The sequence below is a fragment of the Hyperolius riggenbachi genome, chromosome 1, assembly GCF_040937935.1.
Source record: "Hyperolius riggenbachi isolate aHypRig1 chromosome 1, aHypRig1.pri, whole genome shotgun sequence".
Lineage (NCBI taxonomy): Eukaryota > Metazoa > Chordata > Amphibia > Anura > Hyperoliidae > Hyperolius > Hyperolius riggenbachi.
The window spans coordinates 172181722-172209298 of record NC_090646.1 but is presented as its reverse complement, the minus strand read 5'-3'; the positions used below and the strand labels follow the sequence as shown (position 1 = coordinate 172209298).

The 27577-nt window shown below is 42.7% G+C and overlaps 1 protein-coding gene across 2 annotated transcripts in view; it reads right to left on the bottom strand.

Moving 5' to 3' along the window:
- Nucleotides 1-27577, bottom strand: part of FSTL5 (follistatin like 5) — a 913616-nt gene that overhangs the window by 152030 nt on the left and 734009 nt on the right. For both annotated transcript variants that reach the window (XM_068278842.1, XM_068278843.1), the window contains exons 8-9: nucleotides 23679-23799; nucleotides 6694-6855 (exon numbers count right to left, since the gene is read on the bottom strand). In XM_068278842.1, the coding sequence (XP_068134943.1) occupies nucleotides 6694-6855; nucleotides 23679-23799 (283 nt within the window). The remainder of the gene's footprint in view (nucleotides 1-6693; nucleotides 6856-23678; nucleotides 23800-27577) is intronic.

Genomic DNA, 27577 nt, shown 5'->3' with positions numbered 1-27577 from the left:
GTATGTGGATCTCACAGTAGCAGCCAGTGATGAAAAGCGCAAAATAAAACTATTCCACTACTTAATAGGAGAGAAGGGCAGAGAAATATCACAGACTTTAGTCAGAGAAAATGACATAGAGGATATGACTGTGAAAGACATTATTCAGATGTTTGATAAACAATGTGACCCTAAGAAGAATGAAACTGTGGAAAGATTTAAATTTTTTTCAAGAAATCAGGAGACTGGGGAAACCATAGACAGCTATGTTACAGAACTGAAAATACTAGCAGCAAGCTGTGAGTTCGGTGATCTCAAAGACTCTCTAATCAGAGACAGGATAGTATGTGGAATCCAGGACTCTCACCTGAGAGAGAGATTACTGAGAGAGGAAGACCTAGACCTAGAGAAATGTACTCAGATATGCAGAGCCTCTCAGCTCACAAAAGACAGCCTAAAGATGATTGAAAGTTCAGCTGATGTTGGTGTGCATGCTGTATCAGTCACACACAGGAGGCAGAAGTTTCCAGAAAGCACCATACAGTGTAAATATTGTGGAAGAAGACATGAGAGAGATAAGGAGAAGTGCCCAGCATATGGACAGTTGTGCAAATCCTGTGGGAAAAAGAATCATTTTGCCACTCAGTGCAGACAGAAAAGACTAAACCAGAGACCAGTAAACACAGTGACACAGAATACAGACTCTGACAGTGCTGAAGACTTGTGGTGGATACAACTACAGCCAGCAGCAGAGAGTGTTAATATGGTAAAGCAACAGGAATATAAGGATGCAAAACAACTTTTTGCAACTTTCTTGCTGGATGAGAGACCTGTCAGATTTCAGCTGGACTGTGGAGCAAGCTGCAATGTTATTCCTTATACTCTAATTAACACACAAGTAACAATTCAGCCTACAGATCAAGTATTAATGATGTATAATAAAACCACCCTGAAACCCATGGGCACATGCAGACTGAAAATAAGAAACCCGTGTAATAGGAAAAGTTATAGGCTTGAATTTATTGTGGTAAACAATGGCGATCACAGTCCCCTGTTGGGAGTGAAAGCAGTTCAGGCTATGGACTTGATAACAGTACAGTCTCACAACATTATGTCTCTGGATGTCTCCCAGCAAACCAGCATGTTGGAGCAAAAGACAAGTGGTAATCTGGATTTACAGTTTGTACAGACACATTATGCAGATCTCTTTGAGGGTGATGGTTGCCTGGAAGGCACATACAAGTTTGAAATAGACTCGTCAATACAGCCCTCTAGATTACCAACCAGAAGAGTACCTGTATCTTTAATGCAGCCACTAAAGGATGAGCTAAAAGATCTACAGTCCAGACATATAATCGCACCAGTACATGAAAGTACAGACTGGATAAGCAGTTTAGTGATAGTGAAGAAACCCTCAGGCAAACTAAGAATATGCATAGACCCTAAACCTCTGAATAGAGCACTGAAGAGAAACCATTACCCCATGCCTATAATAGAAGACATTTTGCCTGATTTGTCAAAAGCTAGGATTTTTTCAGTATGTGATGTTAAAAATGGATTCTGGCATGTGAAATTAGATGAGCAATCAAGTTACTTGACAACATTTTCTACTCCGTTTGGGCGTTATCGGTGGCTGAGATTGCCCATGGGAGCCAGTCCGGCTCCAGAAGTCTTTCAACAGAAGTTAAATCAAGCCTTAGAAGGACTCCCAGGAATAAAAACAATAGCAGATGATATATTGATAGTTGGGGAAGGCGATGACAAGGAATCAGCAATGAAAGATCATGATCAGAAGATGATACAATTCTTGAACAGGTGTAGAGAGAAGAAAATTAAACTAAATTTGGAAAAATTCAGAATGAAAATGACTGAAGTTCCATACATTGGACATCTGCTAACCTCAAATGGTTTGAAAGTAGATCCTGAAAAAGTGAAGGCTGTACAAGAAATGCCTACACCTACAGATGTACGAGGAGTTTTGCGGTTCCTGGGTATGGTCAATTACCTTTCTAAATTCTGTAAGCATCTCTCAGACATGTGTGAGCCGTTGAGACAGTTAACCCATAAAGATGTACTCTGGGAATGGACAGACATACAGGAGACTGCATTCCAAGAGGTGAAGAAAGCGATTGCAGACACAGCCACCCTTAAATACTTTAACCCAGAGGAAGCCGTGGTATTGCAATGTGATGCTTCAGAAACAGGCCTTGGAGCCACATTAATGCAGAGAAAACAGCCTATTGCTTTTGCAAGCAGAGCTCTCACACCTACAGAACAGGCTTATGCACAGATTGAGAAAGAACTACTGGCAGTGCTATTTGGGATGGAAAAATTTCACCAATATACCTATGGACGACAGGTACAAGTGCATTCAGATCATAAGCCTCTGGAGATTATTACAAAGAAGCCACTCTTAAATGCACCAAAACGACTGCAGCGCATGCTTCTTCAACTACAGAAATACGATTTTGACATCAGCTACTGCCCAGGAAAAGATTTACTTATTGCAGATACGCTGAGTAGAGCCTACTTATCCGCTGGAGCAGAAGGTGGAAAAGACATTGAGAATATTAACATGTGTGAGTACTTAGCTGTATCAAAAGACCGGTTAGAAGAAATACAGAGCAATACAGAAAAAGACAAGAAACTGCAGATTTTGAAAAATGTCATATTAGAAGGCTGGCCTAAATATAAACAACATGCACCAGTTGAAGTATTGCCCTTTTTCCATGTAAGAGATGAACTGTCAGTGCAGAATGGTGTCATATTTAAAGGTGAAAGAGCAGTTATACCAGAATCAATGAGAAGGAGCATACTAGAGAGATTGCACTCCACTCACACAGGTGTAGAGGGATGTCTACGCAGAGCACGGGAATATGTTTACTGGCCAGGAATGAATGATCAAATAAAACAATGGATTGCAAAATGTGACATATGTGCATCATGGTCTGACAAGCAGCAAAAAGAAACTTTGCAACCACATGCAATTCCAGATAGGCCATGGTCCAAGGTAGGCCTAGATTTGTTTAGCTGGAATAACAAAGAGTACTTGGTAACTGTGGACTATTTCTCCAACTTCTGGGAAGTGGACTACTTACAAGACACAAGGGCAAAGACTATGATCAAGAAACTGAAAGCGCATTTTGCAAGGTATGGCATTCCGGAGATTGTATTCTCTGATAATGGGCCTCAGTTTACCTCGGATGACTTTAAACAATTCAGCAGGGTATGGGATTTTCATCACCAAACTTCATCACCTGGATATCCTCAAAGCAATGGCAAAGCAGAGTCAGCAGTAAAGACAGCCAAAAAAACTGATGCAGAAAGCAGAACAGGCTGGCACAGATGTTTATTTGAGTTTGCTGGATTATAGAAATACACCCAGTCAAGGCCTGGAGACTAGTCCAACACAGAGACTTATGAGCAGGAGCACTAGGACTCTATTACCAACCATGAGTCGTCTGTTGAGACCAAAACTTGTGGAGAACTGCAAAGAAAAACTGCAGAGGAATCAAAGTCGACAGGCATTGTACTATGATAGGTCAGCCAAAGATCTACCTGAGCTCCAGAGAAATGATACAGTACGCGTTCAGCCAATGAACAAGTATCAAAAACAGTGGCATAAGGCAAAAGTTGTGGGGAAATTAGGATCTCGGTCCTATGAAGTGATAACAGAGGAAGGAAGAAAACTGAGAAGAAATCGGAGGCATTTAAGAAAGACTGAGGAGAGATTCAGGATGAGGCCAAGTGAGCCAGATTGAGACAATTACACTAATCCATCTACATCTGCAGATATAGAAGCAACAAGAGCAACACAAGAAGAGCAGAGAGAGACTGCAGTTGGCAGAGAGATGGCAGTAGACAGTGGTCTGCCTGTATCAGCACAAGAACATGGACAGGCACCTTATGTAACACGAGCAGGCAGAACAACTAGAAAACCAGCTCATATGAACGATTATGTTTAGTGTACAAACTCTGTAGACAGATCAGTATAGCTAGAGTTTTGGTTGAATTTTATACTGTTTTGTGTTTACCTTTTTTCAGTTAAAAGAGAAAGGATGTAGCAATATGTAGTATTGCAGTTTAGCCACTAGATGTCTCACTACTGTTATTAAGGATTCAGCTTTGTACAACTTGTTGGTTCCTCCCTGTGTATGTGTAAGGACACAGGCTTGTGTGATAAGCATGATTAAAGCCTCTCAGTTATAATCTACCATGCATGTCTGCAAATAGAAGAAACCTAACATAACAAACATCCACCTCCTTATTCTTTATTTATGCTTTAGGTCTATGACTATAACTGTCATCCTTGAATGGAAGAAATGCAGTCTTTCTTTGCACACATCTTCTAACCTTCCCTCAGCATACAATACAATTGTTTAGAAAATAATATAGCTTCTAAAATGATCTGCCCTCAGTGACAATGTGAACTTGTATGAGATGATACAATGAAATATCATTCTCAGGAATGTCTGATGGAATGTTGCTAACCACACAATGTATGGATGCCTTATTTGTGTACTGTTAGTGAGTCATGGACTGCAGTACAAACAAACTCCTTGAAGGAATACTGGAACATCGTATGACACCAATTAGTCAGAAACAGCACTCCTATCCTGCAAATTATTTAGCAGCTGCATTAATATATAAGCAGAAAAGTGTTTAACCATATAAATATATATTATACCTAAGAGTTCATCTACTTGGAAAGCTGCAGCACAGAGGAGTTGTATGCACTTTAAATATTCAATCAAGGAATGACCAGTTCTGTGTTTTTTACATACTGCAGAAATAATGTTTGGGGTAAACACAACTGCATTTTTTCTTAGTAAATTATACATTATTACCTGTATAACAGAATTCTTCAAAGGCCTGAAACTTTGTCATCTATATTTACAGGCATTGTTGATAATGGCCTCAATTCACTAAGATCATGCTGGACATAATAAGGCAAGAGACAACTTGCCACCACACAGTGAGAGAGTTATCTTATCTCTTCATTCCTTAAGTTACCTCCTCTGTAGTTATTTTCACACGCAGGTAATTAACAGCCTGTCTTTAACTTTAGAATTCTGGAGTTATTTTAAGGATTGAAGAGTTAACTTAAAGACAGAAGAGTTAACTTTAGGTTTGCCTGAGGCAAACATTATTAACCACTTGCCGACCGCACACTCATACCATGCGGCGGCAAAGTGGTAGCTGGAGGACCAGCAACGCGCGAGCGGCTGTTTCCTGTAAGATCACGGAGCGGGTCTCTGTGAATAGCCTGCGAGCCGCTGATTGCGACTCGCACACTAACTGTAAGCGTAGGAGACATTTGTCTCCTTCGTTTACATTGTACGGCGCTGCTGCGCAGCAGCGCCGTAAGGCAGATTGGCGATCCACGGCCAATCAGCGGCCGGGGATCGCCGCCATGTGACAGGGGACAGCCTGTCACTGGCTGCACAGGACGGATAGCGTTCTGTGCAGCCCGGATCAACAGGGGTGACAGGGAGGAGAGGGAGGGGGGGAATTTCGCCGCGGAGGAGGGCTTTGAGGTGCCCCCTCGCAACATGCCAGCCAGGAGGAGCGATCAGACCCCCCCTGCACATCATCCCTATAGGGGGGAAAAAAGGGGATCGATCTGATCGCTCTGCATGCCACCTGATCTGTGCTGGGGGCTGCAGAGCCCACCCAGCACAGATCACAAAAAATAGCGCTGGTCCTTAAGGGGGGGGTAAAGGCTGGGTCCTCAAGTGGTTAAAGACAGGAGATACGCTTAGTGAATTGAGGCCAATTACTTGAATAGCAAGTAGTGTTGGGCGAACAGTGTTCGCCACTGTTCGGGTTCTGCAGAACATCACCCTGATCCGGTGATGTTCGAGTTCGGCCGAACACCTGATGGTGTTCGGCCTTTTAAGTTCGGGTTCGCCCCGAACTACTAATTGGCCGCCGAACAGGGCCAAACAGGGCCCCTGTTCGGCCGAACAGGGCCCTGTTCGGCCGAATACTGCCCCCCTATGGGGTCGCAGGCATAAGGGGGGAGCATGCCCCGATCGCGGGGGGGGTCGGAAATCCCCCCCACCTCCTCCGCTAGCGCTCCCGCCTCTGCCCGCTTCCCCATACAAAAGTTTCAGGAAGTACCGGTCCGGTGGTAGTGGGTGGCTGGCAGTGGGCGGCACTGTGAAGTGAGTGACTGAGGAGGAGGAGTCCGGAGAGTGACGCGTTGAGGGAGGCCGGGCAGTGGGCGGTTCAGCAGTAGTACCGTACTACTGCTGAACCGCCCGCTGCCCGGCCTCCCTCAACGCGTCACTCTCCGGACTCCTCCTCCTCAGTCACTCACTTCACAGTGCCGCCCACTGCCAGCCACCCACTACCACCGGACCGGTACTTCCTGAAACTTTTGTATGGGGAAGCGGGCAGAGGGGGGAGCGCTAGCGGAGGGGGTGGGGGGAATTTCCGACCCCCCCCCCGCGATCGGGGCATGCTCCCCCCTTATGCCTGCGACCTCATAGGGCCCCCAAAAGCGGGATGTTCGGGGAGTTCGGGGTTCGGCCCGAACATGCCGAACATTGCGGCCATGTTCGGCGAACTTTCCCGAACCCGAACATCCAGGTGTTCGCCCAACACTAATAGCAAGTAAAAATCACTAGAGAAAATAACACATACTATAATACAGAACATTGTTCTTTGACAATATAAATTACTCAGCTGAAAGACAGGCTATGAACTTACCTTGTAATGTGAGTTGCTTAGATAATTTTGTTATAATGTCTATTCCATTCTTAAGCCAACTCAGCTGGGGCTGAGGAATCCCATCCGCATGGCATCTTAGACTGGCGGTTACACCTGGCTCTCTAGCCTGACTCTCTGGAAAGACCCGAATAACAGGTGGAACTATGTATAAGGAGAAATACAAAGGAAGTTTACTCTCAGAAATTAATGTACTTCATAAAGAACATAGTAACCCAATGCCTTACATAAAGACCAAGAATTAAAAACATCTACTGTATGTACTCGAACATAAGCCAATCCGAATATAAACCGCGGTACCTAGTTTTACCTAAGAAACCAGGAAAACTCGAGTTTAAGCCTGGGGGGATGTCCCTCGCATTAGGTACCTGCCTTCCCAGTATAGCTAGCCAGATGTTCCCCCAGTATTAGACAGCCCCCTTCCAAATATAAATAGCCAGATATTCCCCCAGTATTATGTAGCCCCCCCCCCCCAGTATAGTTAGACAGATTTGTCTCAAATATTAGGTAGTCCCCAGCCCCAGTATATGTAGCCATATGTGCCCCCAGTATTAGGTAGCCCAACAACCCAGCATAGCTAGCCAGATGTCCTCCCCAGTATTAGGTAGCCTTCCCCATATGAAGAGTGAAGTGGGTGGAGCTTACTTGTATGCTTGTAGGGGATGTTTGTATAGCTGCACACCATTTTTGAATGGCTGAAAAACCTCTCACACAGGTAACTTGAGTATAAGCCGAGGCTGATGTTTTTCCATAAATATTTGGACAGAGACAACCCCACCAACAGAAAGCTCTGTTGGTGGGGAGAAAAGGGGGGGGGGATCACTTGTGTGCAGCTAGGCCTTAAAGCTGTGGTCACCCTTTTTAAGAAAAAAGGCCTGCTCTTTAGGGGGGTTTACCACTGCGGTCCTCAAGTGGTTAAAAAAAAGAGTGTAGTTTCTAAGCTGCAAAAATGAAAGAGGGATTCAATGTTATAAACAAAGCTATATAACTGACAATAAAAATAGGAGACTCTTTCCTTTGCTACTAATGTTCAATCAGTTATCCGTACTAAGCATACAATTCATTTTCTCATAAGTTTATTTTCGCTTCAGTGTCTCTTTGGACACTTACCAAATATTTATAGACCTAAATATATATATATATATATATATATATATATATATATATATATATATATATATATATATATATCACGTGCTCTTATAGGAAAAGTTATGGATGGTGTCTATGTAGCATCTCGTTTAACCTCCCTGGCGGTTAATTTATTTTTAAAAATGGGCAAAAATGCTTATTTTTTATTTATTTTTTTGGTTCATGTAAAGCTACCAGAGTGGTAGCTACATGAAACACCACTAGAGGGCGCATGTGGCCCTCTAGTGCGATCGTCGCCGGCATCCATAGCAAACAGGGGAGCGCGTATATAACGCGTTCCCCTGTTTGGCTTCTCCTGTCGCCATGGCGACGATCGGCATGACGTCATGGACGTCAGCCGACGTCCTGACGTCACGCGCACTCGATCCAGCCCATAGCGCTGCCCGGAACTCATTGGTCCGGGCAGCGCAGGGCTCTGGCGGGGGGGCCCTCTTCCGCCGCTGCGTGCGGGCGATCGCCGCAGAGCGGCGGCGATCGAGCTGTGCACGCGGCTAGCAAAGTGCTGGCTGCGCGCACAGCACTTTGAATGGGGCGAATCGCCCCACCAGAAGCAGAGAAAACCTCCTGCGCGGCATAGCCCGAGGGCTTACCGCCAGGGAGGTTAAGGTGCTTAATCAAATAAAGCTCCAGGAAAAAAAAAAATACGTGTGCTACTTTGGCTTTTTTAAAAGCCGGTCAAGGATCCTGGAGCTGTCCAGGGAAGTGTATGTGGGTTCCCTGGCCACCTGGCCCAATCCAGGTATTACACCTGTGCAGGATGGAGCACAGGTGCTGAATAAAGGTCAGCCAGTCTAACCAGGAAGGAGCTCACTTGGTTCCTGAACTCTGGAGGGAACAGAGCTCTCACATGGGGGGAAAAGGCTTATCTCTGCATGTATGCTGTAAGTTGCCATTTTGCTTGTATGTTTTGCTACAATGCTGTTTATGTATAGTCAGTCAGGGACTGGAGTGAGACAGGTAGTTGCTCAGCCGAGCTAGGTTTTGTTTTTTTCATAGACTGTTTTGTATTTACCGGCAACTGTAAATACAAATATAAATATTTAATTAAAAAATGTTAAAAGTAATAATCTTAAATAAATTTAATACAGAAAGAGGAAGAACTACCTTTGTAGGACATTAAAGAAGGGGTCGAGGAAGCCAAGATAAAAACCCTGTGCTGAAACACCCACTTGGAAGTGTTGAACAACATTTGCTGTTTGTTTTACTCTTCTTGATCTTGTTTATATTTCTGTAATGATTTTTGTAAATCATTTATATTACGGTGCTGATTCATAACAAGAGAAGCGGGTAGATAAAATACTTTCAAGCATTGGCTGCTAATTGGTGACAATCCAATCCTTGGCAGCTATGGGGCAGCACGGTGGCATAGTGGGGCAGCACAGTAGTGTAAAGATTAGCCTTCTAGCCTTTCAGTGCTGGACCCTCAATTTGAATCCCAACCAGCAGTGTAGGACTGGGAGGTTATATAGTTACATAGTTATTTTGGTTGAAAAAAGACATACGTCCATCGAGTTCAACCAATACAAAGTACAACTCCAGCCTGCTCCCTCACATATCCCTGTTGATCCAGAGGAAGGCGAAAAAACCCTTACAGGGCATGGTCCAATTAACCCCAAAAGGGAAAAATTGCTTCCCGACTCCAGATGGCAATCAGATAAAATCCCTGGATCAACATCATTAGGAATTACCTAGTAATTGTAGCCATGGATGTCTTTCAACGCAAGGAAAGCATCTAAGCCCCCTTTAAATGCAGGTATAGCGTTTGCCATAACGACTTCCTGTGGCAATGCATTCCACATCTTAATCACTCTTACTGTAAAGAACCCTTTCCTAAATAAATGGCTAAAACGTTTTTCCTCCATGCGCAGATCATGTCCTCTAGTCCTTTGAGAAGGCCTAGGGACAAAAAGCTCATCCGCCAAGCTATTATATTGCCCTCTGATGTATTTATACATGTTAATTACATCTCCTTTAAAACTGAAAGGCTTCTGATAGTGTATGCCTGATACCTTGTCATAAGAAGGTGGAGGTGGACTATATCTGCAAGTATTGTGGTGTGAGACTACACACCCATAAAGCGTGGACAGCTGTCTGTGAGTGTGGGCAGCAGCAGCAAAGGGTGAGCAGGAGATCAATAGTTATTTGCTATGAGAAAATTCAGTTGCTTTACAAACATATTTGCACTATGAGATTATTTTATTGCTTTGTTTGAGATTGGATGCAACTTGATCGCTGGGAAGAGGTCGGTTAACCCTATAAAGTGCAGTTGCTGTCTGTAGGGCTGGGCAGCCTTGCAGCAAGGTGAGCGTGCCACTTGTTGACTAATGGTCACTCACACAGAGGTGAATCCACAGTAGAAGATTGCACAACCGGGCCCCATAGGGTGATGGTCCCTGTGTTTTGATATAAACAGGAGCGCACTATGAATAATTATCTTTCTTTCCATACATGTGAAAATTTCCTCAACGGGTGAACCACCTGGAGTGTCTGGACATTGGATGTCGAACAGCAAAGGACTGTCCTAACAATAATTGGACATTGGGAGGGGGTAGCGCATTCCTTTTTGTGTATTGTATAGAACACCTGATTACTGCTGCTTGGCCATAAAGTGGATTTCCTCAGTTTTACCACCTCCCAGTCCAACACTTCCAGCCAGGGCACTATCTGCACAGAGTTTGTAAGTTCTCCCAGTGTCTGTGTGGGTTTTCTCCGGGCACTCTGGTTTCCTCCCACGTCCCCAAAATATACAGATAAGTTAATTGGATTCCCTCTAAAATTGGCCCTAGACTAAGATACATACACTACACAATACAGACAATCTGTTATCTTATCCAGTTCTGATACAAGTTTATAAAAAATGATAAATTAATACTTGTGGTAGTCTTGCATGTTTGTCACTAACAGTGTCAGCTGCTGCACTAAAATAGTTCAAAATGAGGCTGTGAAGTCATGTAGGCTTGTTTAAGGTGTTGGGTTAACTGGACAATCCAGTTATTAATGGTAACATTGGGTAATAAACTTTCCTCAACATTGGGTCATTGCATGTGTATTTAATCTTGCATTAAAGCTAGATACAATTGGCCTAACTGGTCATAACAGAGAAGGTACACTAATAGCTATTGATTCACAGAGATACTATGGTATCTATGGTATATGGGAGTGATGGCTAACCTTGGCACTCCAGCTGTGGTGGAACTACAATTCCCATGAGGCTTTGCAATACTCTGACAGCTCTAAGCATAACTCGGGGAGGCAGAGGCATGGTGGGATTTGTAGTTTTGTCACAGCTGGAGTGCCAAGGTTAGCCATCACTGGTATATGGTATCAGAGATAAATGGTAACTATATCATCCATTAATATTATGTGATTTTACACCTGGCACTGGCACAGCATCTGTCCTTCACTGAAAAAAATGTGACATTGCTATAATTGCAGTTGCCACTGTCTGACCATAACTTAGAATCATCACCATGGCGACCAGCTACAAATGTGCATAATGTTGGTCTGCACATGTTTCATTCGTGAATATGCCAAAGGCACCATTTCAATACACCATTACAATAATTAGTTGGAGAAAGAAAAGCTACTCTGCCTTCAGGTTTTCCTTTCTCCCCACCCAGCAATGATTCTCTTTTCAAACACCTGTTTGCATATTAAATGTGTTCCTGCCTTGAAAACTCCACTTGAAAAAAGAAGTCTGTCAGCAATTTCTCAAATAAGGAAAACACATTGGACAACTCTGAAAATCGCTAGCATTAATTCATACTGATGTTTAACATATGCAAATAAGAATTTACAAGATCCAGTTATCTTAGCCTGCTATGTGAAAAAATAATTGGCATGATAGCCTTTTTATAATGCTGATGCTCTTTTCTCACATTCTCAAATTAGTGATTTTTAAATGTGGTGCTGGTGGTGGGGGCATTGTTTAAAGTAAACAAAAGTACAGATGAGTGCAAATCTTTTTAGCTGCTCTCTCTGCACCATTTTTTTTAAAAACATTTTCTACAAATGCATATATATTTTTTTTTTATAGAAAAACAAAACTTATTTAGACCCCCCACCCCCACATGTAGACTCAATAGACTTAAATTGGTAAAACTTTGCACAGAAGTTGAGCAGAAGCTGTTCCTCCTTTTTTTCAAAACCCCCTTATCCATGACAGGGTCAAAACACTCATCCCTACTTTTGATCACCAGAAGAAGGTAGAAGTAACTACTCCTAAAGCAGTCAAGATAGACCTGGAGGGCTTATAATGGAAAACCAATAAGAAGGCTTCCTGGTATTTCCTCTACACCTCAGGGGTTTGGGAATATCAATCTAAACCATTGAGAGTTAGTCCTGAGGAGAATTCTCATTAGTCAGTATACCATAGTGAAGTCTCTCTAGATATTTCAGTGGTGGTTTATGCAGGGGCTCATCTCCCTCTGCACTGCTGTGAAATTCTTAACATTCAGAGAACCCAGGCTAACTCATCTGAAAATCTCCCAACAAGGTATCAGAATCATCAGAAGGAAAAATGTTCCACCACTCCTTTAACTCTGTCTCCACAGGTGTGGGTAGTCATCCTCACCTCCTCTTGAGGTCATGATGAGCCCTTCCATTGACATAACCAAAGGTTCTTTGCAGGGGGAGGAGTGAGATCCCACTGATTTTTTTTTGTTGAGTGAGGAGGAAATTCCCTTCAGGTTAGGATACTTATGTAGAGGAAAGGCTCTGGATACCACAGAGTCTTTCCTGCCCTCAGTCTGTCCCATAATTCCTACACCATTCCTGGCTGAAGCTATTGGGCCAACTAGGTCGAATAGCTCTTTGACACTGCTTGGGCAGCTTTCAGAACTACTCGCATCCTCAAGTAGTTCTGAAGACGAGTGCATCCATCTTGCACACAAGGAGGCTGGTCTCATGCTTGCACAGTACGGATGCGCTTGTCTTCAGAATTAATCAGGGATGCTATCACTTCTGAAGGCTGCCTGAGGAGAGGCAAAGACCTAGGAGGCTAAGTAACTTCAACTAATGGTGGTGCCTGCAAGGCAAGACACAGAACATTTAAATCATGTCTTTGTCCTGGCAGACTCAAAGCACCAGTGCTGCAGCCACCTAAGGCTTCCTCCACAGCTGACCAGAAACATTAGGGAGCCTTGCCCAAAGACTCCTTTTTTCATATTGGCTTAAGCTGGCACACAAACCCTTGTCAAAGAGCTCAAATCTCACATCAAAGGCCACCAGTACACTGACAATGTCCAGCTGACAATGGAATGATGGGATAGACCAAGGACTGGGAAGGCTCTATGATATCCAGACCCTTCTTTCTACATAGGTATGTGTGAAACTTGAAGTGAATAACTCACTTTAGCTTTACTTCAACTAATATGGAGCTAGTGAAACAATGAGCAATGCATGATTCTAAACTTACAGCAAATGCCTCCTGCTTTTTTTTATAGACTCACTTAGATGTGTTTACTGAGTTTTGGAAACTACAGGGAGCTGGAGGAAGCCCCAGGTAAGTTTAGTATTGCATTTTTTAGGTCGGTTCAGGGTCACTTTAGGGCAAAATAATACAAAGTAATAAGTAAGCCATAAAGATAGCTGCAGAATCTGGTGTGCATTCTGCTCTTATAAATATGAAATATTGTTTTTCACAGAAACAAGTAAGATATCAGTATTAACCTTTCGTTACTATCCCAAAGACCTGCTTGTGAATCAAGAGTTTTCCTATATGCTCAGGGCCATAGGCATAACTATCACCCCTGCAACCCCTGCCATTGCAGGGGGGCCTAGAGGCTTTGTGGGCCCCTTCTCCTCCCTCTCCCAATTGCAGGTGCAGTCAATTAGAAAGAAAACTGCCCTCTCACTCACAAAAACTGTCCCCGCCACCTCCACCCACCATGAGTAGCGGGAGAGGGTAATTTCTTCCTGCTTCCAGATGCTGCTTCACAGCAGAACACGCTCTGCTGCCATTCACTGACTTACATGAGGTTTGGGGACCAAGGGGCCCTATGCTATCTTTGTTGAAAGGAGGCTTTATTAAGTCTAGTTATGCCCTTGCTCAGGGTGACATTATCTCCTGCAAATAGTATTATCTGATGTAAATATAATCCAAGCTATGTTCATCATCAGTTATGATTATTAGCAACTGGGAGCTGCACAATGTATATATTAATGAGATTAAATGAGCTTAAAAACCAACTTCATTGGCAAAAATGTAGGAGGAAGTGGTGGTCTTACCTCCCTCAAGCAGACACGACAATGACTGCGATTCAGACAGTCAAACACATTTATTAGAAACTCCAAAAAAATTTGCACCGCATTTCGCAGGCTCAATCCCGCTTCATCAGACAATACAGGGAAGAGTATCAAGCAATCTGCACAAGGATTCAAGTTAAGCACCTCTGAGGCGCCTCAGAGGCACTAAACTTGAATCCTTGTGCAGATCGCTTGATACTCCTCCCTGTATTGCCTGATGAAACGGGACTGAGGCTGCGAAAAGCGTTGCAATTTTTTTTGAGTTTCTAATAAATGTGTTTGACTGTCTGAATCGCAGTCGTTGTCGTGCCTGCTTGAGGGAGGTAAGACCACCACTTCCTCCTTCATTTTTGCCAATTAAGTTGGTTTTTAAGCTCATTTAATCTAATTTTATACTTTTGGCGCCCAGTGGCGTAGCTAAGGAGCTGTGGGCCCCAATGCAAGTTTTACAATGGGGCCCCCCAAGCACTCTATACATAACAATTGATACGGTGCACCAAAACCTGCCAATGGCAACTACAGTGTCAGAGGTGCAAGAAGGGGATGGGGAACAGTTAGTTAATGATTACCACTATTCAAAGTATCTATAGAAGTGATTATTATGAGCACAGGACCAATAGAGAGCTAATAATGCAGTTGAGGGAAGTCCCTTCGGGGGCCCCTCTGGCCCAAGGGCCCTGATGCGGTCGCAACCCCTATTGCTACGCCCCTGTTGGCGCCTCTGTTCATTGTATACAATTTGGAGTCCACCCTTGGTGGAGGGTTGCTACCCTTTCTTCCTGTCTACAGAGAGCGACTTCTTAATCCTGAGTGGGTTCAGGATAATCTCCCCACCTGCCTTTACAGTGGTTGCCTGCTGGTGACCCTGACTTGTGAGTATCTAGCAATACGAATTTATTGCCACCTTATCCAGTACGAATTACACTATTGGGGCTCTTGGTGTTCCCTGTTTTTATCTCTATATATTAATGAGAGACTTCTAAGGAATTAACCTAAAAGAAGGAATTTCAAAAGAGTCAGGACATGACTAACACAATAAGAAGAAAATGCATCTGGACTAAAGTTTTGATTTAATCCCATTAACCTATTCAGTCATGCAGATATCTGGCATACACTATCCCATATGACTGGCTTGGGCTGGCGTACATCATTAACTTAGGTGGAAAAGCTCAATCATTAATATTGCATTGGGACAGTGCAACAAAAATTAGAAGTGAAATTTCTCTTTTTAGTAAATGGTACAGCTTTCCGGAGAGAGAATGATAAGTAGCAATATTGCTGTGTTATTGTTACTGTTTACATACAAAGGTCTACACTATACTTTTGTGTAAACTATTGACAATGTGAAGGTGGAGTTGTCAAGATCAACTGTGCCACTGTTAAACTGAGAGTGTTAGAGACACTCATTAAAATTCTTGAAGACAAGCTCTCCCTGCCTAAAGTTTTCATCAGGGTGGAGGAAAAAAATACAACAAATTAGAACATGTTGAATGTTAAAGTTTAGAACTAACTTATTTGATCTGCAGTCATTTCAGGTATTTGTTCTATTTTTAATGTGCATTCCGTGCATTTTTAACACATGAGAAACACATTAAAAATAGATATGTGTGAACATTTATTTCGGGAACTGATTTTAATCTCTCTCCCTGACCTCACAAATGGTTCATAATTCCTATCCACGTGGGAGATCCAGAAAAACACTCTTTAGTGAGGTAGAAGGCAAAGCTTTAAAGCAAGTCTAGCAATTCAAAAAACTAAACTTCAGGCATAAATGGAAATAAGTCACTTTTTCCAATTATGCATTCATTAAAAATAATTCACTAGATTTGCTGCCGGTACAACTGCCTAAGTCTGCCTTTATACTAGCTTCTAATAAACATCTGCATGGAAAGACTCAGGGTTAGTGAGGGGTGAAAGTCTTGTGACGCATTTCGCTGGTTAAACATGAAGGGCAAACTTCTAGCATTGCTATGTTCACCGTTTGTCTGCTAAACAGCACCAAAAGTTTGCCAAACAGTGAGCTGCCAAGTTCCTAGCTATAAAATGCCCTGGGCATCGGCGTTGGTTATGTTATTGCCAAGTGTCTAGCTGCGCCACTGTGCCAGCATGAACTACTTTGAAGATAACAACCATATTCCAGTAGTTTGTTATTTTGCCCAACTTTGGCATACAGCTAAAGGTATGAATGCTAGGATGATCGTAATATGCTAATGATGATTTTGTGAAATTTTGCATCATTTTCGTAATTACGATTACGATTGTAATGGATACATTGTAATCAAGAAAAATTAAGATTGTTTTCGTAACTATGATTGTTTTTGTGCCACAAATTTGTAATTATGAAGATTTCAGAATTACGATTTTTTTTTCTTCGGGATGACTTGGACAATAAATTACCCATAATTTTGTGTACTTTTCTTATTTTAAAAGAAATTACAACATTACGAGTAACACAATATTGTGATTGAATGCAAAATTACAACACAAAATGATTAATTAGGAAATTACAAGTTATGACATTTCAGATAATTAGGAATTACTATTTCATGTTGTAATTGCACATTTCGTGTTGTAATTATGAAAACACGAAATTTAAGCTCATCACTAGCTATGATACTGAAAATAGATTTAAATCCATTGATGAGCAGGAAATCTTTGCAATCAAGGCAATCAAGATCAAGATGCTAATCTTGTTAAAAACAAGACCAACTGAACTAACCTTTAACAGATTATACTCCCAAACCTAACATTTTAGTAACAGAGAGCAGTACAAGCTTGATTATCTGTGGCTAATCTGCAAATGTAATCATTGCAGGCAAGAATCTCCCGGCCTGTGTCTTCACACTGCCATCCGCCTTTTCTGCTAAAATGACTCAGCTGTTCAGGGTTGATGTGTCTATTCAGCAGAGGGAGGGAGCAGAATCAAGACACAGTCAAAGAGTGTCTCCTGGCCAGCAATGAGTAATTTGCCGATTAGCCAGAGATAAACCAAACCGTACTGCTCTCTGTAGGAAAAATAAATGTTTTTACGCACAATGAATATTTGGAAATGGTTTCAAATGTTCTTGAATGTACCTAAGAGTAGTTACTAAAATGTTAGCTTTCAGAGTATAATCCTACTTTAACCATTATCCAACATTTGTATGATCACTTCCACATTTCTAGCTCTTCATTCCTCAAAGCCTCACCATCAAGATAAAACATATTCGATTATGTTTTGTGTAAGTTTAAAAATTGAATTGGTGAATCAGCGTGCTGTGGAGACAGTGAAGAGAAACTGTACACATGAAAGCAAAATCTTCAAGAAACTTAAATTAGTGCAAATAAAAATGCATCACCTCAGTGCTCACATTTTGACACTGCAAGTGCACTAACAATGCTACAATTATCTAACTTGTATTTAGGGAGTAACTTAGTGTATGGATATGAGAATTGTAGGTAAGTTAAAAACATTTCCAGTGTGTTTGAAATCTGTTTCATTGGGATTTGGTTATATAAAATGTGTATTTATTGTAACTGAGATGAAAAAAATAAATCACCAGTATTTGCTCAAATATGCAAATGTCACTTTAGATTAAACCAGTTTTTCTTAACATTATTGAAGCATGTACCCTCCATAAATGACACTGTTAGCCAAGAACCCCATTCATAGGCCAATTAATCTCAAGCATCCATTAACCTCTAGCCGACTGCGCCATGCCAATTGGCCAGTTAACTTGTATGTTTTTGAGACGTGGGCAGAAATGGAGTGCCCGGAGGAAACCCACATAGACATAGGGAGAACATACAAACTCTGTGCAGATTGCGCCCTGGCTGGGATTCAAACCAGGGACCCAGCGCTGCAAGGCGAGAGTGCAGTAGCATAGCTAGAGATTATGGGGCCCAATAGCAAAACTTTCATGAAGACCTCAGACATAGGCATTCTTTAGCAGTGTCACTTGCCCCTTCCCTAAGAATATATGGCCATTTTTTATTCTCATTTACACTGCATGTAGTCCATGGGCACTGAGACACAGTCAGAGGGTGGAGAAAGACAAGAAACTTAATAGTGAACACATCAAGTACCACCTGTGCCCCTGCATAAAGTACCACCTGGGCCTCCTCTGCTCCAGGACCCCATAGAAGCTGCTATGGCTGCTATTGCTATTGTTATGTCCCTGCAAGAGTGCTAACCACTACGGAATAGTGCTTCCTACATGTTCCTGCCTGACAGACCTTCAGGACTGTCAGGGTCCTACTACTAAGTATAAGCAGAAATCTCTAGGCACTAAACATCTCTTCATTAACAGAGACAGGTAAATCATAGTGATGGATTGCATTAAAGTTTTACATATAGATACAAATAGATTGATGGTTAATATCTGTGGTTTGTGGTCTACTAAAAGAGGGAACCTGTAGGGGGAACCTCTCATTTATATGATACGCTTTTCGTTCTTCATTAAAAAATAATATTGCAATATGCGGCCATTTGGAAGAGTATCTGAAACTCCACATTGTGTTCCATTGCCATATGATAATTACATTATTGTGTTTGGTAATAGTGTAAAAGTCCATAGTACTGCCCTATGCAGAACCAAATGGAAATCTATTCTGAAAGAAATATGTAGCCAGTAACAGCTGAGTGCTGACTTCATTCTCAGAATGCTACTTTGACTGTCTATGGCCTCAGTGCTTTTTGAATCATTAACCTAAAACTAGTTTGCAGCTAGCAAAGACAAAGCAAAGCCTGAATACAACACAACTGCATTTCTTCCAGGTCAGTAACTCAGTAGGTATCAGTACAGAAGCCAGGCAAAGAACATTTTCAGAAGGAGGTCAGCAATTCAGCAATGGCATCCTATGCATGTCTCGCAGTGCAAGTTTCCTTTAAGCTGGAATAAGCAAGGCTTTCAAATGGTTCTGCAAGATAAAAGCAGTGAGACTGAAAGCAATCACCTTCACTGTGCGTTATGTTCCCATCTAAAACAAGCACATACTTTCAGTACCTAAAAAAAACAATTTCACATGAGATTGCTTTTTATAATCATTTTATGTTTTGCATTTGTTGTTTCACATGAAAGTAAGGGAAAAACAGTAATGTGACATGTGCATTTATTATTGCTCTAAGACAACTGCCATGCTACCAGAGGTGTATTATGTCTTGCCCTGGAGAGACTCTGACAGTCCTTTTTTTTTTTACCATATTGAAAAAGGAAGATAAATACATAGCTCCCCTTCTCACAGTAGCCAGCTTGCCATTAGAGATGGGCAAAAGTTGTGAAATTCAGATTTGATTCTGGCTCCCCTGGTTTCAGATTTGGTTTAATCTCCTGGTTAAATGTAAAAAAAATGACAGCACTCAAAAGGCTGTTTGCAGCAACACCAACAAACTGTATTGGAGCAAGTGGACACACACACACACTAAATTTTTCGGGAAGAACCATTCCACAGGTGAGGCTCCGCCCGAAACATGTAGTGTGTGTGTCCACTTGCTGCAATACAGCTTGTTGCTGCAAACAGCCTTTTGAGTGCTGCGTCCTTTTGTTCGTTTTGCCTTTCGCCTAACAGGAGTGGTGTACCTGTTGGATGCTGGTCACCGGCTGGCCGGAGTGTTACCTATTCTCACCCAAGGTTGTTTAATTGGTCTCCTGATTAAATTCCAAGTTACAGCTCAACTTTTGTCTTTTCTAGCTGAAATCCATTGAACTCTGCAGCGCTGACATTCCAGGGTTGGTTTGCTGTTCTTAGCTCTGTGTTTAGTTTTTAGCATTAGCTTCTCCATGGTTTAATATACACATTTTTTTTGTCTTTTTTACCAGCATTATTTTAACCAATTTAGGACCTTGCCAGTGGAAATCAACATCATGTTTGAAGATGTCATGTTCTGGCACAACATAGACTTTCATAGCAGTGGTCTTGCTGTCCTGTGTCCCCGTTGCTATAAAAATCTATGTTGTATTAGAAACTATTATCCAAAAGCATGTATGTAGATTTCCAATAATGCGGTCCCAAAGTGGTGAAACTGGAAGTGCATAATTAAATACATATTATAAAAAATGGACAAGCGGTGTCCCCCTCCTAAGCATGTTTAACCCTTTATTTTCCTTCTTGAAAGGGGCTGCTCCTTTCTCCCCTCCCCCCTTTATCCTTTACCGTTTATGCCCCCCGATCTGTATTGTTTCTCACAATAATGCTTTCTTGTAGAGACTCTTCAGTAAAGTGCATCCTTTAGTGCATTTTTGGATTACTCTTTCATTGTAGCTCCCCTCTGTTGTGCCACCCTCATTATAGTGCCCCCATAGTGGTGTTCCATCAATTCGTCCTGTGCTAGCTGTATACCCATCAAGGCCCAGAACCCACTCCACCCTGCCATCTTTCCCACCTCTCTTTGAAGTTGCATCTTCTTTCTGGCCCAGACAGCACTGTGAGTGGCTACAGCAAAAGCAGCACCCGAGTGCAGAAAAGATTGATCACTCTTGTCAAGTGCTGATTCTGACTCACTAAATAGCTTGGGAGATGGGGCTGCTACAAAGGAGACAAGAAAATGACTCATTGTTTAGACATCTGCAGCAACAGCCTGTAATGATGTTCAGGGCAATCAGGGCTATACTTTTCACATTTGATGCACATCCATTCCCCTAAAGAGAACACTAGGTGGGTTTCTAACATGAATATTAGGACACATAGGCTGGTTCTGCACTGCATACAATGTCCAGCCTCTGTGTCCGTATAGTGCCCTTTCAGCCCCCCCCCCCCCGCACTCTGCTGTCCCCCAATAAAAAAAACACCACGCTAGTGACACGCAGCTTGTCGCTAGCTGGCTGTTTACCTTTGTGCTGTCATTGACCTCCGCTCCGGGGAGGGAAGCGATGCAGGCGAGAAGCGATGATATTCAGGAGGTGGGGAGGGGTGAGTGAATGGCAGCACAAAGGTAAACAGCCAGCTAGCGACAAGCTGCATGTCGCTAGCGTGGAGGTTTTTATATTGGGGGACAGCAGACCGCAGGGTGGGCCTGGAAGCGCACTATACGGACACAGAAGCTGGATATTGTATGCAGAACCAGCCTCTGTGTCCTAATATTCATGTCTGAAACCCACCTTGGATTCTCTTTAAAGAGGATCTTTAACTCAGGATTGAACTTGGTAAAATCCCTCCTGCAGTGTATTGTCAGGGCTATGGCCCTGACAGATTCCTGTCAGTGAACCTCATTGCATTGTGGGAAATTACAGCAGTTTCCAACTGCCAACGAAGCAGTATTTCTCCCTGTGAATACACAAATCCACAGTATATATACAGTAGAAAGTATAGTAAACTTCTATACAATGTATGACTAATCCTGATGTAGTGTAGCAAACTTCTAATATAATAAACTACTTGGCCAGGTCCCTTGAAATTTACTATAAAGGGATTTTACTCTCTCTCTCTCTCTCTCTCTCTCTCTCTCTCTCTCTCTCTCTCTCTCTCTCTCTCTCTCTCTCTCTCTTTATATATATGTGTATATATATATATACTTCAACTTCAAGGGGGCCGAACACTTTTGCAACCCACTGTGTATATATATACACAGTGGGTTGCAAAAGTGTTCGGCCCCCTTGAAGTTTTCCACATTTTGTCACATTACTGCCACAAACATGCATCAATTTTATTGGAATTCCACATGACAGACCAATACAAAGTGGTGTATATGTGAGAAGTGGAACGAAAATCATACATAATTCCAAACATTTTGTACAAATAAATAACTGCAAAGTGGGGTGTGTGTAATTATTCGGCCCCCTTAGTCACTACTTTGTAGAACCACCTTTTGCAGCAATTACAGCTGACAGTCTTTTAGGGTATGTTTCTACCAGCTTTGCACATCTAGAGACTAAAATCCTTGCCGATTCTTCTTTGCAAAACAGTTCCAGTTCAGTCAGATTAGATGGACAGCGTTTGTGAACAGCAGTTTTCAGATCTTGCCACAGATTCTCGATTGGATTTAGATCTGGACTTTGACTGGGCCATTCTAACACATAGATATGTTTTGTTTTAAACCATTACATTGTTGCCCTGGCTTTATGTTTAGGGTCATTGTCCTGCTGGAAGGTGAACCTCCGCCCCAGTCTCAAGTCTTTTGCAGTCTCCAAGAGGTTTTCTTCCAAGTTTGCCCTGTATTTGGCTCCATCCATCTTCCTATCAACTCTGACCAGCTTCCCTGTCCCTGCTGAAGAGATGCACCCCCCGAGCATGATGCTGCCACCACCATATTTGACAGTGGGGATGGTGTGTTCAGAGTGATGTGCAGTGTTAGTTTTCCGCCACACATAGCGTTTTGCACTTTGGCCAAAAAGTTCCATTTTGGTCTCATCTGACCAGAGCACCTTCTTCCACATGGTTGCTGTGTCCCCCACATGGCTTGTGGCAAACTGCAAACGGGACTTCTTATGCTTTCCGTTAACAATGCCTTTCTTCTTGCCACTCTTCCATAAAGGCCAACTTTGTACAGTGCATGACTAATAGTTGTCCTATGGACAGAGTCTCCCACCTGAGCTGTAGATCTCTGCAGCTCATCCAGAGTTACCATGGGCCTCTTGACTGCATTTCTGATCAGCGCTCTCCTTGTTCGGCCTGGGAGTTTAGGTGGATGGCCTTGTCTTGGTAGGTTTACAGTTGTGCCATACTCCTTCCATTTCTGAATGATCGCTTAAACAGTGCTCCGTGGGATGTTCAAGGCTTTGAAAATCTTTTTGTAGCCTAAGCCTGCTTTAAATTTCTCAATAACTTGATTCCTGACCTTCTTTGTGTGTTCTTTGGACTTCCCTGTGTTGTTGCTCCCAATATTCTCTTAGACAACCTCTGAGGCCCTCACAGAGCAGCTGTATTTGTACTGACATTAGATTATAGACATGTGCACTCTATTTGGTCATTAGCACTTATCAAGCAATGTCTATAGACAACTGACTGCACTCAGATCAAATGGGGGCTGAATAATTATGCACACACCACTTTGCAGTTATTTATTTGTAAAAAATGTTTGGAATCATGTATGATTTTCGTTCCACTTCTCATGTGTACACCACTTTGTATTGGTCTTTCATGTGGAATTCCAATAAAATTGATTCATGTTTGTGGCAGTAATATGACAAAATGTAGAAAACTTCAAGGGGGCCAAATACTTTTGCAACCCATATATATATATACACACACACTGTCTTTTTTCTTTTTTTTCCATGTCTGCCAATAGTAAGGATGATGACCTGCAGGTTCAAGAAAGATCAAGCAACTTTAAAAAATCATAAGTATACATTTCTGATCTATCTTCTATTTTTTAACTTCTCACTTTGCAATGTATTGATTTATTCAAAACTACCCAACTACTATCCTTTGGGAAGGTTCCTCTTTAATGTTCACCCCTAATGGCAGCACTGTATGGGAACACAGTGGTATCTCTTGCTTTTTTTTCCACTTACAGCTGTCACATAAGCCAGGACACAAGGAGGAAGATTCCCCAGTTATAATAAAGACACCTTAGAAGGCCTTTAACATAATATCACTTTACAGTGTTAACCATGGGCAGCTGAAGCGTTGTAGTTAATCATTTCTTTGCTTACCATTTACTTGGAGAATATGTGTCTGATAAAGCTTATCGTAGCCATCCGCATGACAGCTGTAATTCCCCATGTGGATTGTGGTAGCCTTGGTAATGTATAAGGATCCATCATCCCCGAAATCCTAAAGGAATCATTTTAGAAAAACAAGGTTACTGTAATTATCTTAATATTGTAACATTAATTATGTGCTCCAACGTGGCACACTAATTGTAATGCAAGATACTCATTACAATCATGAATGATAAATAGAGTCATCACGCAGATCCATCTTACCAGTGAGGAGCATATAAATGCTGCAAATGTGAAAATGATTGCATACTATAATGCTTTAACCTGACCTGTACCAGCTATACAACAATATATAAAATTAATCAGCCATCAAACTAGATGTTAAAGCCCTTCCCCTGGCACAGAGAGCTACATATACCTATACCACCATCTCACATCTTAGCCAAGAGTTCCCTGTGTTATGTCAAGCAAGGCTTCATTGGCAATGGATTACATTGTAAATGTTTGACAAATACATAATAGCAAACCTATGGTTAATAATATTGTTGTGATTGCAAAAGGATAGACTTTGAAAGTCTGTGCAATAGAAAAGAGCTGGGGATGAGGTTTGGGACCAGGTACTTTAACCACTTAATAACAAGCTGACTTATAAAACGTCCTGCTAGAGCCTCTTAACGGCTCCGGGACATTTTTATTAGTCAAACAGTGCTGATGCTGCTGTGACCGTGTGCACGTGTGCGCTCCGGTGCGTGCACGTGCATTCCCGCGCCCGTGCACGTGAAAATAGTGAAAAAAAAAAACACCACAGAAAAAATACACCTTTATTTCCAAATAATATATTGTCACCATACTTTGTACTAGGGACATAATTAAAATCTTGCGATAACCAGGACAAATAGGCAGATAAAATGTGTGGGTTTTATGTACAGTAGCAGTGTTTATATTAAAACTATAGGGGATGAACTTGGAGAAATAGTATATTTTTTTCCTTGTTGTTCCTTTCAAAATGCATAGAAAATAAAGTAATTACTGAAAACAAATATCAACTCCAAAAAGCCCAATAGGTGGTGAAAAAAAACAAGCTATAGATCATTTCATTGTGATTAGTAGTGATTAGTGATGGGCGAACACCTGGATGTTCGGGTTCGGGAAAGTTCGCCGAACATGGCCGAGATGTTCGGCATGTTCGGGCCGAACCCCGAACTTTCCGAACATCCAGCTTTTGGGGGCCATATGGGGTCGCAGGCATAAGGGGGGAGCATGCCCCGATCGCGGGGGGGTCGGAAATTCCCCCCACCCCCTCCGCTAGCGCTCCCCCCTCTGCCCGCTTCCCCATACAAAAGTTTAAGCAAAGTACCTGTAGTGGATGGCCTGGCAGTGGGCGGCACTGTGGAGTGAGGAGGAGGAGTCCGGAGAGTGACGAGTTGAGGGAGGCCGGGCAGCGGGCGGTTCAGCGGAAGTACCCTTGTGGTACTTCCGCCCTTTCTCTGACCTCACGCCCGCTGCCCGGCCTCCCTCAACTCGTCACTCTCCGGACTCCTCCTCCTCACTCCACAGTGCCGCCCACTGCCAGGCCATCCACTACAGGTACTTTGCTTAAACTTTTGTATGGGGAAGCGGGCAGAGGGGGGAGCGCTAGCGGAGGGGGTGGGGGGAATTTCCGACCCCCCCCCGCGATCGGGGCATGCTCCCCCCTTATGCCTGCGACCCCATAGGGGGGCAGTATTCGGCCAAACAGGGCCCTGTTCGGCAGAACAGGGGCCCTGTTCGGCCCTGTTCGGCGGCCATTAGAAGTTCGGGGCGAACCCGAACTTAAAAGGCCGAACACCATCTGGTGTTCGGCCGAACGCGAACATCACCCGAACAGGGTGATGTTCTGCAGAACCCGAACAGTGGCGAACACTGTTCGCCCAACACTAGTAGTGATTAGGCTATTGGTAAATGAAAGGGACGAGCACTGAAAGGTGAAAATCGCTCTTGTCCGTTGTGGTAAAAACTCCTTTGGGGTGAAGTGGTTAAAAAAGAACTAATAGATTTGTCCACAGATTTTTTTTTTTTTTTTAAAAGAAGCTATTCAACAGAACGCCTACAAGTGACTAGCAAACATACATGCCTGGGGCTATTCTTTAATAATGTGGAGCACGTTAAAGAGCACCTGAATCTCAAATAAATAAACCTTTAGTTATCTTAATAACATTTCGTTAAAAGTAGTCCCTTCCCACCTCCCAAGAAAAAGAACCTCAGTGTTTTTTCAGAGACATAAATGATGCTAGGATATGTGAGGATTAAGCTACCCTCACTCGTGCAGCTCCAAGAAAGTCCTGTGGTGCTGTGACCATATGACCGCCCCTCACCCTAAACCAGGCATGGGCAAACTTGGCCGTTCAACTGTTAAAGAACTACCAGTCCCACAATGCATTTGCCTTTATGAGTCATGACTGTGGCTGTAAGACTCCTGCAATGCATTGTGGGACGGAGCCTAAAGAGCGAGGGACGCTGAATGAGCTCAAGGAAAAACTGATATGCGCATTGACTTTCTGAAACTTTGTAAGTGCACTACCTTTTAACTTTTTTAAATAAAAAGCGGTTTTACACTATGTTGGCCATGTTTGAGTCTTAGGAATTTCGCTGTTGGAGGAACTCGCTGATGGTATCTGCAGAGCGTAACTTGCTGGTCTGTGCTAAGTCTGCCATGACCTGTGGTGAGAGGCTTTATTGAGTATATGGTGAAGGAGCCCTGGGTGTCATTGTAACAAATGGAAGCACTGGTGAAGTTATTTATGCCCCAGTCATACAGTATCACACTATTGCAGTGCCTTTCTGTTTTCTATGTTTGGAGTACTTGAGAGGAGAAAAGACTACATTCATTGAAAAGATCCTGTATACTGGCTGGGCCAGAAGCGCTGTTTGCTGATCCTGAGAAGGGCAGCCCAAATATCTAGTGAGCGTATAGTGTAACCATTTACCACAGGAAGATTGGGAGGAGTTCCTTACCACCAAGGACTCTGGGAGGAATTTTATATGGACTTTGGGAATGTTTATAAACTAAGGGACATTGCTTTATGATTCTTCTGTATCTGTAGAGCGCCCTGTTATTACCCCCAACATTGTGGGACTTGTAGTTCCTTAACAGCTGGAGGGCCAAGTTTGCCCATGCCTGCCCTAAACGGTTTTGTACCCACCAAAAAAGGGGGAGGGCTCTGAAGCAGAAGAGTAACATAACTCCACTAAAGAACTCTAATCCAAAATAGGTTTGCCCTCTAAAATGGAAGGGTGATACAGAATTACCCTACATTCCAAGAGCTATGTCAGCACTGTTGGTTGGCTCTGCAGACAAATCTCCATGATGGAATGTTTTCTAATAGGAACACAGGTTTATGGTGCTATAAAATTTCCTCAACACACAGAATTATCAGCTAAGCATCCCTGCTACAGTTAATCTGAATTAGGCCCCATACACAGTTGCCTAAAAAGACTTCTGTCTGAGTTGCTTACAGTCTGCTTTATAGCAGTAAGAGTCTTTACAAAGATCCATCTTCTTCAATCTTTTCTGCTCAACTAACAGGTTCTTGACAGCTTCTCCTCAGCTCTTTGGTCTGGCCATGCACTGGGGAGACAAAGCCGAGTCTTGAAACAGCAGAAGAGCTGGGGCAGACTGTAAGTTGAGCAGATGTGCTTGAAGAGAGCAGACCTCCTCCAGAGACTCTCCAAGCAAGTGGAACACTGCAAACAACAAAGCAAGGAGACTTCTATCAACAAGACATTCTGCGACCAAGGCTGCTGATGAGAATGGGTGTCTCAGAGAAGAACCCTGAAGGCTTCAGAATAAAATACAGGGTGGGCCATTTATATCGATACACCTTAACAAAATGGGAATGGTTAGTTATATT